We start from the raw sequence: 17,003 nt of genomic DNA on the forward strand, positions 1-17,003 counted from the left end.
TTGACATTTCAGGCCAAGAAACTGGTTTTGTTGTTGTTTTTGCAAACAAAAGAGCCTGACTGAGGTATATGGTCACTCAAATCTCATTTCTAGCACATGATGGTTTGACTACATACTTAATAACAGAGAGAAAATGAAATCACACTGCAGGGAGCCAGCAACCCATTTTGGAAGGAAGGAATTTGCATGTTTTCTTCTGCTGTCCAAACTGCAGATAACATTGAAAATCACTTCAACAAAATTAAAGCCACTGTGTGCAATGAACTCCCAAGAGTTTACAAGTGAGAGTGACAGCGAGAGGCTATATAACCAACACTATCATTTTCCCACTAGCAAAAAGGAAAACTGTGATAAAGTTATGATTCACCCATTTTGATTTCCCAACCAGTTGCCCTCAAACTTGAAACACAGTATTTCTTTCAACTGCTTCTCTACCTTCCAATCTTGAAGGCCTAATTTCGAGCATCTAAAAATAGCAGTCTTTGAAACAATAATCAGTTCTTCAAAAGGGGAAGCACAACAATGTACCTATAACAACCAAAGACAGACTTGGAAACAAACCTTGCAATTTATTTATGCCCCATCCCTCTCCGCAAGCCAGAAGGAATGTTAGCACATACCCACTGGGGCAAGGCATACTTTGTATCACTTGTGTTGATATTATACAGTAGGAATGCCAGTTCTTTTAATAATTTACTGAGGAGTTACACATTGCAGATTCCTTATTAAACATTACTAGCAGTAAGGTCATAAGTTCAAGAAATATTCGGTAGAGAAAAGAGGCAATATTTTCATGGCCACACCCTAATTTAAACGATGTGTCTGCATCTGCTGGGATGCATATAAATTCAACTTTATTTCTTACTTGTGTAGTTATATACAAAGCACTGAGAAATCATTTTCTCTAAGACAAAAACATTTTACAGTTGTATTCATTTGCAGACTTTAAAATCCACAGTGCCTATGTAGAACGTTTCATAAGCTGTATTGTAAGCATGCAGCCCTTGGCGAGCAAAGGAAAAAAATTAAAAGCTACTGCTGCATCTAGGAACCCTACTCCCTCATGCCCTAAAAGTCAATACTGGCTAAATTCCTGTCTGTCACTGACCAACCTACAGCTCAATGAAATAGTTTAATCTGGAAATCATGACCAAATAATACTGGCACCCCCAGTTCTAAATACATATGTTATAGAGAATCAACAGCTTATACTCTCAGGGGCGGGCAAACTATGGCCCACAGGCCACTGGTACATAGCCAAGCCCATTCATTTAGATACTGTCCTGGCTGCTTTAGTACTATCTTGAGAGACTGTAAGTCCTGCAAAGCCTCAACTATTTACTCTCTCTCTGGCCCTTTACAGAAAAGGTTTGCTGCCCCGATTCAGACTGCCTGCAGCACTTAGAAAAGGTTGTCTTTACCACTGAAGAACCTGCCAGCTTGGTGAAACTTCTAAGGCAGTCTTAAAAACTTAATTTTCCAGGTTCCTGCCCTAAATATAAACATTAAATAGAAATAATTTTATGAATGTTTCTTAGAAGATGCAATAATCCAACATATGAAAGTTGGATCTGAAAAATAATACTTTGGGGTTCCAGAGAGATGCATCCAAAATGGATTCTTTTTTTTTTTTTTTTTAAATTGGGGTATAGTTGTTTTACAATGTTGTGTTAGTTTCTACTGTACGGCGAAGTGGAGTTCCCTGTGCTATACAGCAGGTTCTTATTAGTTATCTATTTTATACATATTAGTGTATATATGTCAATCCCAATCTCCCAGTTCATCCCACAGCCCGCTTTCCCCCCCTTGGGGTTCATACATTTGTTCTCTACATCTGTGTCTCTATTTCTGCCTTGCAAACCAAAATGGATTGTGGATTGTGCATTTTGCAAAGCACTTCTTTCAGGTATAACAATTTTTCACCTTCAGTGATGCCATTTTTGTCAGTGCAGGTGCACAGTGAGCCCACCCTCAAGGCCTCCTCCAGGCTTTAGCACTGAGAATGAGCTGGAGAGTCAGCTCTCACCTAAAACACTGGGGAACCATTAACGGAGAGAGGAACGTCTCCCTTAAATCTTTGTGATGAAACTATAGCAGTGCACCCTCTGCCATCCGAACGTCAGACCTCTCTCCATGCGATACCTACTGGCTGTGCTCCTGAAGGCTGCGTTGTTAGCTCCATTTCTGTAAAATAAATATTGTCTTCATTGTCTTACACATTCTAAAATGCTTTCACTTCTGACTCATCTCAAGTTGGCAACATTCCCTCCCTTATAATACTTCAGCTCCCTACGTCCTTTCCCATCACCAAAAGGGGAACTTCTGGGAGACAAATATAGAATAAACTTTAGGATCAAGCAAGAGTAAGGCTATCGGGGTGAGCTGGGGGGACACAGGCAGCTGAGGAATGAAAGAGAGGAAGGAAGGAAGGAAGGAGGAGAGGGAGGCGGCTTGGCCGGGGTCGGGTGGGTAGGCGGGGCGGGAGGCAGAGGAAGGATGCCGGGGCCCTGGGACACAGCGATGTCGGGCAGAGGGTCCAACCTCACCACTCCCCAGTGGCATCCTCAGACTTCCAACCCCCAACTGGTGCCCTCTGAAATTAATTATGTTACTGGAGTAAAATACTGCCCACGGCTCTTCAGCTGCTTTTTAATTTTTCCATTTTCTCAGGCTCCACTGTGACCAGATGAACAAAATTTATCAAGCACCTGCTACGTGCGGGGCGCCCTCATCTTCCTAAAACGCATCAAATTCCCTGACCTAGAGACTCAGGGACCAGAGCGTCGACCATCGCTGATGAAGGTAAGGGCAAGACATCCTGCAATTTTCCCTCCTCTCTGTGTTAAAGCAGGTGGCAGAGCCCAGGCCCTTTAGGTGACAGATGCCAACACATTCATGTGTCAGGAGTTGAGGCAAAGGAGGGGATTCTGAACAAGGGATTCTCATTAACATAACAGCAGGGAATGGTACATAAATGTGGCCCATCTACTTCACCCCCTTATTTACCAAAACTGGAAAGACACAAAGGCCAGTCTATGTGGGTATAGTTTTAAACTGATCAGATAGTCCCTGAATTCTGAATCAGTGCATACTCCAGCATAGCCTCTTCAGGGAGTCCAGATCATTCTAAACATCCATTCTTACGGCACTGGCTCTAGGACAGCAAGCCTGGGGCTTAAGGCAGGATGGAGACGTGCTTGCCCTGCGCACTGACCCATCTGCCACTCCTCACGTCTCTGTCTGGGAAACCTGGTGGCCTAAACGGTGTGCAAACGGTGACTGACATATTTTGAAAAGATGTTGCAGGGACTTCCCTGGCAGTCCAGTGGTTAGGACTCCGTGCTTCCACTGCAGGGGGCATGGGTTCAATCTCTGGTCAGGGAACTAAGATCCCAAATGCCACATGGTGTGGCCAAAAAAAAAAAAAAAAAAATTTGTAATTATTTTTTAAAAAAAAGGTTGTTGCATCTGTTCATTCATTCAAAGACCAGGAGATAAGCACAAATATATAAAAAGCTGTTTGCCTGCTGCGGAATTAGAAGAGGTCTTTATCTGGGAGGAAAGGGTTAGTACCGTTTAACGTCATTTCAGGGTTTGGGGGTCAGGGGAGAACAATCAGAATAAACAGTCTGAGAGCTGGGTGCTCTGTGCTCTCACGTGACTAACTGTAAGAGCTCTTAGGTGCAAGGATTTTAATACAAAAACTTTTTGGCCCAGAGGCCATTAGTGTTGCTGTTGTGATTCTCAGCAACGCCCTAGATAGCTAAGGCTGCTCCAACAGGCCTCCAGAGGGAGAGGGAGTTTTGCACAGAGCTGGCAGGTCACAAACACAGTGTCAGCAGAGCGTAAGGGGCCAGGTGTGCCGCAGGGAGGTCAGCTCAACACGCCAAAGACCACCCAGGGCAGGGTCAGCACCAAACGCAGGCGGTCCCTCCAGGGGCCTCAGGGCCAGGTCAGTGGGGGAGACCGGCCACACACAACACAGCAGGAGGTGTGGGGTCCATGGTGGCCCCAAGGGCACGGCCCTACCCAAAGGGCGCCACCAGCACACAGCTCCAGCCACGCAGCCTCACAGGAACATGGGCCAGGATGTCTAGGTCGTCGAGATTCTCCAGAAACCTAGAAATCTGGTTTTTTAATAAGAAATCTCCCAAACGTTGGCTCAAATTTTCTATTTCTTTGTTTTAGTGTTCCATGGGCCAAAGAGACACACCTGTGGGTTCAGTCTAGAACCCACACTATACAAACCCTGACACTATACAAACCCTGGCCTCATCGTGTCCTAGAAGTGCGGGCAGTTAGCAAGGGACCCTCAAGGTACTTATGGCCTCAAGGTTTCTCAACCTGTAAAAGGAGGAGAGTTCTTTTGTGTGCTGTTTTCCAAAAGGGGCAAAAGAAAAAACAATTTCTAATCCTTTGGGAGAAAAAGGAAATTAGTGTTTAAAATTTACATCTATCTAGTGCCAAACTATCACCTCACCCATTTCTTGCTGGTCCCCTGGGGGAAAATGTAATTCAACAGTGGAGGGAACAGATTTTAACCCAGGGATGAATTGTAGCATCATCAGTTACGGGACAACCAGATGTTGGGTCCCTCCTGATCAAATAGCATCCCCCATTCCTGTCTTACAAGTTTAAACTGAATTTGATCAACCTTTTAGATCCAACTCCTAAGGTACAGGAAACCCAGGAGAAAGAAGAATGCATTATATGATACCACAGGAAACAATCAAATGTGGTCAGAGAGACGACCTACTGACCCCTCAAGGTCATTCAAAAAGGGGAGCGAAGACTGTTCTAGATTAACAGGGTCTTAAGAGACCTCACAGCTAACTGCAATACATGATTCTCAACTGAATTCTGGTTTAAACAGCCCACTTGTAAAAGGCATTTCAGGGCCAGTTGGGGGAATTCAGATAATGGACTAGGTAATAAAGTCCAGCAGGCAATTATTGTTAATTTTGTGAAAACTGCATGATGGTTATGAAGGAATATGGGGGTTTTTTTCCTCCTAGAGACACAGGCTGAAGTATTTAGGGGCTAAGTGTCATGAGGTCTGTAATTCACTTTTGAATACTTCAGGAAAAAAAAAACAGATGCAGCCAATGTGGCAAAATATTAACAACTTAAATCTAGACGGTGGGGACTGGAGACAGCTGGTGCCACAGAGCTCTCATTAGGTGGCATTAAGTCCCCATCAGTCTCAATTACTGGAAGACAGAAGGATTTTCTGACCACATCCCTCCAATGTCTGAGTCGTATGTGTTTTAAATTTTAAATCACCAGCTGCCAAAAGAAAAAATGAGAGCAACCCAAACAGGTCTAACTTGAGGCTCAACCCACACAATAAAGAAGCAACTGTGAAATTTGGGTCCTGAAACTTTCCGCACAAACGCATAAAATTCTGGAGTTGGTCTGTCTTCGCCAGCGTTGCTCAATTTTAAGGAGCAGCTTTATAGTCTCAAAAGCATTCCACCCACTGTAACCTCGAATAAAGACTCTGATCATAATTAAGGAGGAAAAGGGGGGAGGGTAGATCTAAAACGTGAATTAAAATGATCCTATTCAGTGACCACTTAAGCCTATGACAAAAGGTTAGATGTCTTAAGATACAAGCTTAACTGAAAAAGAATACAGTTTGAAACTCGAAAAGGTATTTTAAGTTTAAAAAAAAAGATCTTATCTATTCGAAATCTAATACTTGATGATATTCACTCACAATTCTAGGCACTTGATTAGCTGCCATCACACACACTGGCTAGTTCTTTAAATCTGCTTTTTAAAAAATGCTTAGTCATCAAATCTAACAATCATCTAGTCCAACGGCCCATCCAATGGCTGAACCTTGGCCGTTCAAGATGAGTATTAAGGCACCATGGGAAAGAGCCCTGAAGTCAGATAAATCTGGACTCAGCTGGTCCCACCACTCACTACAGAGTGGTTTCATCTTGGGCTGATGACAATCTCTCTGAACCTCAACTTCCTCACCTAAAAATGGAGATAATTATTCCATCTTCACAAAGGCAGACTCTGATGACTTCATATCACGTTCCATGCACTGGGCCAGCCAACCTGGAAGCACTCAAAATAGTCTGTAAATAACTTAAGAGCCTAAGCTCTCACTCAGCTCACAGCTCTAAAACTTACTAGTGGTATACAGACTTTGCAACTTCTCTTTCTTGCCGTGTTTTCCTTATCTGCAAAATGGAAAGAAGAATAGGGCCTGCAGCATAAGGGCTTTTGGGAGAATCAAACGAGCTCCTGTGTAGATAGGTCATGCCATGCCTGGCACGTAGGACGCACTCAATAAACATGAGCTATCGTGACTCGCTCCCCTCCTTCCTTATACCCCATTTTAGGAAAGCATGACTTACGGACCCCAAACTGCACACATCACTGTGGCCAAACAGCAGGACTCATCCCTGCCGCATCAGAAAGTACCTAAAAGGCTCCCAGGTAAGTCAGAGCGGTCCCGCCAACCCCACCTGTAACTGCCCGTGAAGAGCCCGGCCCACTGCCTCTACCTCTCCTGTCTGAAATGACAGCCACATGCTCCCCAACCCATGACTCGTGCCAATGGCTCCATCCTGACCCTAAGACTAAAGGGTTGGTGCAGGGTCTTGACCTTCCATTGCAGCCCCAGCTCAGCCTCATGCCCCCCAAGCAGAAGTTTCTATATCCACCACCACAAGCAAGTGTGTTCCCTTCTGTGGGCTTTGAAGCAGTGATTCTGCAAAGACATCAGCATCAAACGGAGACCCTTCCTGCCTGCCATCCCGCTGGCTCCCTGAGATGCTCTTCTGACACCAGCCTTCGTGCTCGCTTCCCTCAATCCCTCCTCCACGCTCACCTTTTATCAGACTCCTAGGCGGGCCTCCTCCACTGGTCTACACAGACCCTTTGTGAGAATTACAAAAAGCACCTGCCCTGGATGGCAGGGTGGGGGTGAGGGAGATGCCTGATGAGCTAAGGGCACCTCTGAGAATTAGAAAAAACTGACCCTTCCTCCAGGCTGGCGACCCTGCACCATAGCTTAGGTTCTACTATTAGATTCTACTATTGAAGTCAAGTCAAGCAACTGCCATGTGCCAGGATCTCTCTGGGTTGACAAACAAGAATAAGAGCTACAGCCTCAGAGCTGAGACCGGGGCTGGAGGGAAGGGGAAACTTGTGGAACCAGGACAGCCTAGGCACAAGAGTTGTTTTCTCCTCTTGGGCTAGGGAGCCCAGCAGAGGTGCTGCCACTTGAACTGGACCTGGAGAGCTGGGCAAGCAGTGCCAGAAAGGCTGTAAGCAGACTCCGGGCAGAGGGGGAAACACCCGCAAAGGCAAGAAGCAGCACGTTCCATGGCGCACTTAGAGGAAGGTGAGTTTTCAGTGAAGGGGCAGGAAAAGGAGGGAAGGGGGGAAGAGATGAGGTCATCATTCACCCTTTCTGTAAATATTTCTTGAGAATCTACTACGTGCTGGTATCGTGTAAGGCAGGGAGAGTAAAAAATAAAATAAACCCTAGCTGTCAGAAGCTAAAAATGTAGTCTGGGAGAAAGAAATAGTTATAATCGTAAAACAACAACAGAGGGACACATAATACTTCCAGGTTGTAGGGCATATGAAAGACGGGAAGTAATCTGCTGGGGGACTGGGAGGGACCAGCAGAGGAGATGACCGGCCGAGCTGCCTGGCAGGTGAGGGTGAGGACAGGGGTGCAGAGGGGCGGAGGGAGCAAAGACAGAGTGTGCTGTGTGTAGGGATGAGCAGGGAAAAGCAGGCAGCGGCAAACCAACCAGAGAGGGCGTGGCACACTGCCTTACAAAGGGATGTGAAACCTCCACCTTAAAAGGAAACTGGGATTTCAGCCCACAGGCGAATGCAGATCCAACCAGGCAAGGAGGGGATTTATCTGGCTAGGTCTTCGCCTCAGCTCAAACGCTCTGCAGCAGGCTGAAGAGTGGGAGGTGTGGACAGGTCGGTGGGTCACTTCAGAAAGCGAGTAGCGACAAACCATCCACCAGCACAGCATCCAAGGGACCTCCCAGGTGGCGCTGTCACCTTGATCCCCTAACGCTGCACTTTGTCTCACAAAGACAACCTGTTTCCAAAACAGAAGTGGGTACCCTCTTGTATGCCGTGTTTCCAGCATGATTTTACTTCCCTTTTGATGTGTTATTGGCGTTTTACACATGGCCTACTTTTTGAAAGAGTCTGATTTTCTTTTGGCCAAGCTTAAGACAGCAACAACAGCAAACGCTCAAAACCCTTGCACAGCATTTTTTTTTTCACAGTATAGATCTTAACAGTTGGATGCCTCTGACCCAAGGTGACCACCGTCTCCATCTACATCCCATGTCCTGACATCCCATTTGATTAAGCATTTGTTGCAAACAAGAGTGTCCCTTGTTTAGATGACAGATTATAGCATTGCCCTTCTCCACCTGAAGGTAGGGTCCAAAAGAAAACATCTTTCTCTACTGCGGCAATTCTCCACACAGACCAACTGCTGAGAAGTTCCAGGGGAGCAACAGCTCAATTATCAAATCTTCTTCCAACAAAGGCTCTTTTTTTTTTTAAATACCTGCACTGCGAGGCTTGTGGGATCCTAGTTCCCCGACCAGGGATCGAACCCAGGCCCCAGCAGTGAAAGCGCCAAGTGCTAACCATGGGACCGCCAGGACATTCCCAACAATAAAGACTCTTTTAATAAAGTGAGACTTTGCTGGATGGAAGCTGGAAAGTGATCCTGTGTCCTCAGCACTGGATTGGGACAGAGAGAGCAGGTAAGGAGAAGGGCATTTCAGGTGCGCGGTGAGTGGAAAGTTTCTTTTTTTTTTAAAGCCTGGGCAAAAGAAAATCAGACTCTTTCAAAAGGTAGGCCATGTGTAAAATGCCAATAACACGTCAAAAGGGAAGTAATATCATGTTACAAACACTGCATACAGAGGGCACCCACTTCTGTTTTGGAAAAGGGTGGTCTTCGTGAGACCAAGCTGAGAGGGAGGCCTAGAGGCCAGGGCCCCGCAGATGCCAGTCCTCAGAGCTGGAGCCTCAGGCAGCCTCTGCGGGGCCAGGAGCCCACCCAGGAGTGCACTGCTCTACCCTCCAGCATCACCTACTCCGACCAACACGCCCGGCCCTCCCCCACCCTCAGGCCACGTGACCCGGGCAGCCTCCTTTGACTCCAGAGACTGTAAATCCGTCTTCCAGCACATCCAAGCCTGTATGATTTCTCCCACTTCCAAGTGCCTGACGCTGCTGCTGAGGAAAACTGTCCTTCCTCCTCCATCCATCAGGGCTCCCAGTGCCTACCCAGCCCTCCTTCTGTGAAGGGAGAATCAGGGTCCTGGAAGACACAGAGGTGGAGGGAAGATTCAGTGACAGGCTGGGGGAGAAGGGGGGCCTGCCGGCCTGCGGTTCGGAAAGACACGGAGAAAAGGGTCTCACTCCAGGGGACAGCGCAGAAGACATTACAACACCTGCCACACTCACGGCTACTCCCCCAGGACACGTGAGCGCTGCCAGCCAACCAGAGTCACCTTGGGGTTCTCCCTGACCCCAGCCCGCCGGTGACGAGGAAACTGCTCTCCTTGCTTTCTGCTAACGAACTGTGACACAGGTGGGTTGAAAGGATGTGCATGAGACAACGTGGAAGAGACAGCAGGTCACCAGGCAAAATAATGAGGCAAGAACCGGCACCACTCTCCAGGGAGATGCCAGTGCGGCGGGACCCTGCATGGTCACCTAACCCTCCAACTGGCACCCATTCACTGGCAAACGGGTCCTTTGAGCACTCTGGCCCCTGAGACGGGGAGAGGGAAGGAGGGAGGCAGGCAGGCAGGGGTGTGTGTGCTGAATTTATTAAACTAAGACAGTGAAGGGCAGAACGCAGATTCAGAGCTTCTGGCTCATTTTCTGGCACTCGGTTCGTGAAGCCACAGCACTATTTCTCTTTCCACTGAACATCCTGAGGCATTATCTATAATTCCTCTCAACCCTGCCCCGAAGAAATAACTCTTCCTCTTTTCATATAAATGGTAACAATTCAGATCTGCCTGGCTCTTTTATGATTTGGAGCCCAATTCTGCTACCAATTTTAACCTCAGAACTTCTGAACAGGCTAAAAAACACAATCTGAATCAATTTCATTTTTTTTAAGGAAGGGTTTTGGATAAAACAAAACAAAAATGAATCGAAAGAAAAGTGACTGTAATATTCCAAATCCAACTTCTTCCTTCCAAACTCTAACATTTGATGCAAAGAGCCAGTGAGAGCAACAGGCATTTCTGACATAAGAGCACAATCTACTAGCCAGCGTGCAAACATTGAAATTTAAAATCCAACTGACCCAGTCCTGTTCTTGGCGCTCTGTGTGTTAAGCAATAGAAGAAAGATGCTAAAAAGATGTCTCTGTCTCCAATAAACGTCTAATTTAGTAAGAGGCAAGTGAAATGCTAGAGCATTAGCACAGGCGCATGGTAAACCACTCAGGGTGGCTTCACAGTCAAATAAGAACCTGCAGGTGGGATGTGCCTCCCCTGCCCCTCCCCACCCCATCACCTGCAGCTCAGGCTGATGGCAGTGCCCCAAAGCATGCGGTTTCCCAGTGACACAACTCAGAAAGCTAACCCTCAGTTAGTCATTTGGGGTACACGTAAGCATCAGAAGTTTAAAAAAATATTTCCCTGATATTGAACGTGCATCAATTTTACTTATTTACAGGCAGACCTCGGAGATACTGCAGGCTCAGTTCCAGAGCCCCGCAATAAATCGAATATCACCATAAAACGAGTCACACGAATTTTGGGTTCCCAGTGCATATACCAGTTATGTTTACACTATACTGTAGTCTATTAGATGTGCAGTAGCACTATGTCTTTTTTTAAAAGTGTAAATACCTTAACTTAAAAATACTTTCTTGCTAAAAAATGTCAATCGTCTGACAACACAGGATTGCCACAAACCCTCCATTTGTTAAAAAACAGTATCTGGGAAGCGCAATAAAGTGAGATATGCCTGGATTTATTTTTGCTCGTTAACGCAAATCACATTAGTAACTTACCGATTTCTTTGCTAGACAAAACTCAAAATGGGCATGGTAACAGGACAGAATATAAAAGAGGTGTGCCGACCAACGGCAGACAAGGGCTTCTGAGCGGTGTGGGGAGGACGAGGTTAGCTGGACAGAACGAGGCCTCATCACTCAGGGTCTCCAGTGTCAGGCTGAGGCCCTGAACCCGAGCGTCACTACGGGCAATGGTCCCAGAGACTCACAGGATGACCTCGTGCTCCAACGTGGTGACTCTAGCGGCCAGCACGGCCCTCTGGTTCAACCCCATCGGGTACCCAACTCGAAGAGGGCGCTGAGCAGGGACCGGGGGGCCTCGTATGTGACTGGATTTAAATAGTAACCTTTCCTGTTTCCATTCAACAGGGAAGTTGGACTACATCATCGCTCATATATCCTTTCGGTCAAAAGCTCAAAAGGGCTTTGCTCTCCGAAATCTGGTTCAAACCCTAGTTCCAAGCAGCTCTAAACCTCACTCTGCCACCACTCCAGCAACTTAAGGCGACACAGTCAAGAGCCAGCAGGGGTGACTGAAAGATACAGGGATACCAGGTGCCGCACTCAAAATACAAAAGCTGAAACAGCCAGAACGATGAGGCTGCGAGTGCTTCCGTAAATGCCACAGAAATCACCAAGTCTCTTAATTCCAAAATTACACATGCCAAAAAATATCCAGCTCTCCCAGGAACAAAACAATACTTTGTTTCCCTCAGCTAGGGTTGTTTTTTTTAAAAAAAAAAAAAAAAACCAAAAAAACAAAAAACAGGAATAAATTAAAATGAACACAGACATGTTCTCAAACTTATTTTTCTACTGCAGAAAAACAAACATCTGAATCTAATTTCCTCATGAAATCAACCCGTAGGAAGGCCAAGCCTGCTAACTGCCGCCGTGACACAAGGTCTACACCCCTGCAAGAATGTGGTCCCTGAACCAGCTGCAGCATGAGCACCACCTGCTCAATCAGGAACTCGGGAGGCAGGGCCCAGCAATCTCTGCTCTAAGAAGCACCGCCCCGCGCCCCGCCCCCCGCCCTGTCCGGGTCCTTCCGATGCACCTGAACTGGAAAAGCGCTTGCTTAAACTCTCTTCAGAAGCCTACCAGATAAAAAAGCAAACAGGGGCTTCCCTGGTGGTGCAGTGGTTGAGAATCTGCCTGCCAATGCAGGGAACACGGGTTCGAGCCCTGGTCTGGGAAGATCCCACATGCCGCGGAGCAACTAGGCCCGTGAGCCACAATTGCTGAGCCCGCGCGTCTGGAGCCTGTGCTCCGCGACAAGAGAGGCCGCGATAATGAGAGGCCCGCGCACCGCGATGAAGAGTGGCCCCCGCTTGCCGCAACTAGAGAAAGCCCTCGCACAGAAACAAAGACCCAACACAGCCATAAATAAATAAATTTTAAAAAAACCACCACCAACAACAAAGCAAACATACCTGGCTCCGAAGATGTCCTTTTTGGCGAGATCAATTCCAGAAACAACCTTCACTCTGAGGATACGGGACTCTCCCTGTTGGACAGGTAAAAACAATAGTTTACAAAATGGACTTTCAATCGATCGTTCTCTCAGCCGATATGCAAAGTCAATGATTTCTCTTTACGCATAGGCGATCATTCCTTACGCTGAAGTTCAAAAAGCAACATTCCAGCTCTGAAATCCTGCAACCCTAGACATTTAGAGCATCCAAGTTAATTAAGCTCAAGTTTAATTCAAACTAGGTCATGCAGATCAATGATTCCTGCCACAGACAGGAAATATTTCCCAGCTGTACCAAGAACACAACCGCACACACGAAACCACCTAGATAAATGCCCAAGTGCAATAACATACCATAAATTTCATAAATAATTCCTCCTTTGAAGTTAATATATTTGTGTGTGTGGCCTGAGAGAAGAATTTCACGTGGTAAAATATTTCCTCAAAATTACGGTTTCAAAATGTTGGTGCTGGCAAACAAAAATAATGTCTCATTCCAGTAAAAAGAAAGAAAAAGCATCATCCTAAATGGAAATCACCCCAAAAGATCTCAGAAACCATTCATTCATTCATCCCATCCGCCTGCTTACTTATTCATTCCAATATTTTCTAAGCAGCTCCTATGGACATTGAGCTTGGACATGGAATTTAGACATGAATATGCTGATGGTCTACTGAGAGTGATGGGCAGACGATAGCTCAGGACCCTGTGATGGTGCCATGCCAGGAGAAGTCTAGTCTAAGGGCTAAGACATTCAGGAGAGATGAGATGGCTTAGGGGGAAGGGCAGGCAGAAGTCCAGGATAACTCTCAGATTTCCAGTTTGGGTCACTAAGTCTTACCATAAATTGAAATAGAGGATTCAGTTGAATTCAAGGTGCCCTGTGAAACAACCAGGTGGAAAAAAAAGAGATGACTAAATAGATAAATGGGAGAGAGATCTAGTCTGGGCTAGAGACTTGGGAGTTATCAGTGTAGAGCTGACAGTTGGTAGGTAGAGTTCAAGATCGGTGAAAAGTTATCCAAGATGAGTGAGAAGAAAAAATGGCTAGAGGTGGAGCCCTTGGGGACCCAAGTGCTGAGGGGCAAGAGAGAAGTAATATGAAATTCATCTACCCAATGTGTTTAGTCAAGACATAGGTGAGGGAAAGAAACCCTAAATGATCTGTAGGTTATGTCCTGTCAAAGGAGATAAAGGCAGGGTGAAATAAAACATAGAGCGAAAAGGGTGCTGAACCTTATCAATTAGCCGCCCAGATCAAGCACACATACAGGCAATCGGAACCCATGTTTGAGAACCTTTACTTCCCAGGATCCTTCATCCTTCCAACCATCCACCCCCGCCATAAGGCTGCCCACATGCAAACACAGCAAGGGACACAAACATGTGTGTGTTTATAATTCCCTTTCAAAGGAGGCCTGCATTCAAGTCTGGCAGGATTTAATATGTTTGGCAACCTTCATGAAAGGATTCAGCCAAGCCAGAGATAACTAAAACAGGACACTACTACATGGTTTACCAAAGCTCCCAGGGTTACATGCTCTTCCCTTGGTCCTTTAAGCAGGTACTGAGTGCCCTCCCCTTTCTCTTACACACTCAGCTCACCACCCATCACCAGGGATTCTTTCTTGGCACGTTATCTAGGCTAAGGCTCTTTTCTGTTTCTCATAGCAGGCTGTACCCCACGGCCATCATTTGACAGCTCCTATGGCCTACTCAGCTCAAGGAATACCACAGCTGAAGTATTTTTACACGTGGATCAAAATTTGGCAACACACCTGTGGACAGTTCCTAGTACACCTGGGAAGAGCTTATGACCCACTAGTGCCCATAGCACACCAATTGAGAACCATGGGTTAAAATAAAATCCTCATCTGCAAGGCGAAGGGGTTAAGACTTTACTTGGGGGAATAAGGAATCATTCAGAAGAAGAAATGAGGACAAGGAACAGCTGGAGAGGAACTTATTTTTTTCTGTCTCCCTGCCTCCCCCATCCCAACTCTCTGCCCTTCTCACCAATGACAAATACTGCAAATCAGCAATTCTCCCAGACACCACTGTGCAGAGGGGTGACAACAGCTGGAACCCCTGGAGGGTGGATACTGTTAAAGGAAAGCGCTACAGCTCCAGGCACGTCCTTGATGCTGGCTGAAGCAGATGTGTGATCTGGCAGCAGAAGGGTGAAAGGACCTTTGAGGAGGAAGAGGATGGAGGGTCTACAAAGCAGTAACTCTTCCAGTGACCAACTCAGAGCAACACACCTAGTCTTGCACTTGTGACTGATGTGGGAGCAATAAAGAAGGGACGGTGTGATGAAAACCAAACTACAGTCAATCACAAGTCACAGAGGAGAAGACAAGAATTCTGGTTAGAAATTGTCTCTTTGTCTCACAGCCCTTGGGATTCTCGGAAATCCTGGGCAGAATCCTGGCCTTTCCACCAACTCCATAGGGGGCTCAATGAAACCTTGTCTGGATTCTAAGGAATAGGATGAGCCCAGCTAACACCCAGTTCCCTTAGGTTTAACGTTGGGTGAATGTTCTTACATTGGACGGACCTACTCTGCAAAAGCATACATTTTAAAAATCAGGGAACATTTATACGAATAAATGAATAAAAATAAATTTAAATGAAGGGATACCTAGAATTTTTTATGGAAACTGATTTATTCATTTAGTAAACATGAACATCTGTTCTAAGATCTGGGGATACAGCAATGAACACAGACAAAACTCCCACCCACCCCCTACCCCTCCCAGACCACCTTCCAGTATTATTGAGAGTGTGCTATACCAGACCCCTCAACTACATGGGGAAACAAATCAGGAGGGTCTAAACACCTTAATATTTTATACATACACCCATTCAGTAAACAAATTCTCACCTAGGAATCAATCCTAAGAAAATAAAAAATCCATAAAAATCCCCCAAAACTAGCTAAACGGAGTCATCAAAGCATTTTTTAATTTAAAAATGTAGGGGCTTCCCTGGTGGTACAGTGGTTAAGAATCCGCCTGCCAATGCAGGGGACATGGGTTCAAGCCCTGGGCCAGGAAGATCCCACATGCCGCGGAGCAACTAAGCCCATGCACCACAACTACTGAGCCTGTGCTCTAGAGCCCGTGAGCCACAGCTACTGAAGCCCGCATGCCTAGAGCCCATGCTCTGCAGCAAGAGAAGCCACCGCAATGAGAAGCCCGCGCACCGCAAGAAGAGTAGCCCCCGCTCGCCGCAACTAGAGAAAGCCTGTGCTCAGCAACGAAGACCCAATGAAGCCAAATAAATAAATGTATTGAAAAAAAAAAAGTAAAAAGCCACACAAGTAGACAGTTAAATATTCACGGCAATTCCGTGCAACGGGCTATAACACTGTCATTAAAAATACGTGAGAAACCATAAACAAGACAAAAAGACAACCCTCAGAATGGGAGAAAATATTTGCAAAGGAGTCAACGGACAAAGGATTAATCTGCAAAATATATAAACAGCTCATGCAGCTCAATATTAAAGAAACAAACAACCCAATCCAAAAATGGGCAGAAGACCTAAATAGACATTTCTCCAAAGAAGACATACACATGGCCAAGAAGCACATGAAAAGCTGCTCAACATCACTAATAATTAGAGAAATGCAAATCAAAACTACAATGAGGTATCACCTCACACCAGTTAGAATGGGCATCATCAGAAAATCTACAAACAGCAAATGCTGGAGAGGGTGTGGAGAAAGGGGAACCCTCTTGCACTGTTGGTGGGAATGTAAATTGATACAGCCACTATGGAGAACAGTATGGAGGTTCTTTAAAAAACTAAAAACAGAATTACCATATGATCCAGCAATCCCACTACTGGGCATATACCCAGAGAAAACCATAATTCAAAAAGACACATGCACCCCAATGTTCACTGCAGCACTATTTACAATAGCCAGGTCATGGAAGCAACCTAAATGCCCAGCGACAGACGAATGGATAAAGAAGTTGTGGTACATATATACAATGGAATATCACTCAGCCATAAAAAGGAACAAAATTGGGTCATTTGTTGAGACGTGGATGGATCTAGAGACTGTCATACAGAGTGAAGTAATTCAGAAAGAGAAAAACAAATATCGTATATTAACGCATGTATGTGGAACCTAGAAAAATGGTACAGATGAACCTGTTTGCAGGGCAGAAGTTGAGACACAGATGTAAAGAACAAACGTATGGACACCAAGTGGGGAAAACCGCGGTGGGGGTGGGGATGGTGGTGTGCTGAATTGGGCAATTGGGATTGACATGTATACACTGATGTGTATAAAATTGATGACTAATAAGAACCTGTTGTATAAAAAAATAAATAAAATTTAAAAATTAAAAAAAAAAAAATGGGGCTTCCCTGGTGGCGCAGTGGTTGAGAATCTGCCTGCTAATGCAGGGGACACGGGTTCGAGCCCTGGTCTGGGAAGATCCCACATGCCACGGAGC

At 45.8% G+C, this 17,003-nt stretch overlaps 1 protein-coding gene across 7 annotated transcripts in view; it reads right to left on the minus strand.

Annotated features, from left to right (window-relative positions):
- NEDD4L (NEDD4 like E3 ubiquitin protein ligase) overlaps window positions 1-17,003 on the minus strand; it is a 338,860-nt gene that overhangs the window by 219,068 nt on the left and 102,789 nt on the right. For all 7 annotated transcript variants that reach the window (XM_082417940.1, XM_082417938.1, XM_082417934.1 and 4 more), the window contains exon 2: window positions 12,493-12,566. In XM_082417940.1, the coding sequence (XP_082274066.1) occupies window positions 12,493-12,566 (74 nt within the window). The remainder of the gene's footprint in view (window positions 1-12,492; window positions 12,567-17,003) is intronic.

Source organism: Balaenoptera physalus (genome assembly GCF_965194825.1).
Source record: "Balaenoptera physalus genome assembly, chromosome: 12".
Classification (NCBI taxonomy): domain Eukaryota; kingdom Metazoa; phylum Chordata; class Mammalia; order Artiodactyla; family Balaenopteridae; genus Balaenoptera; species Balaenoptera physalus.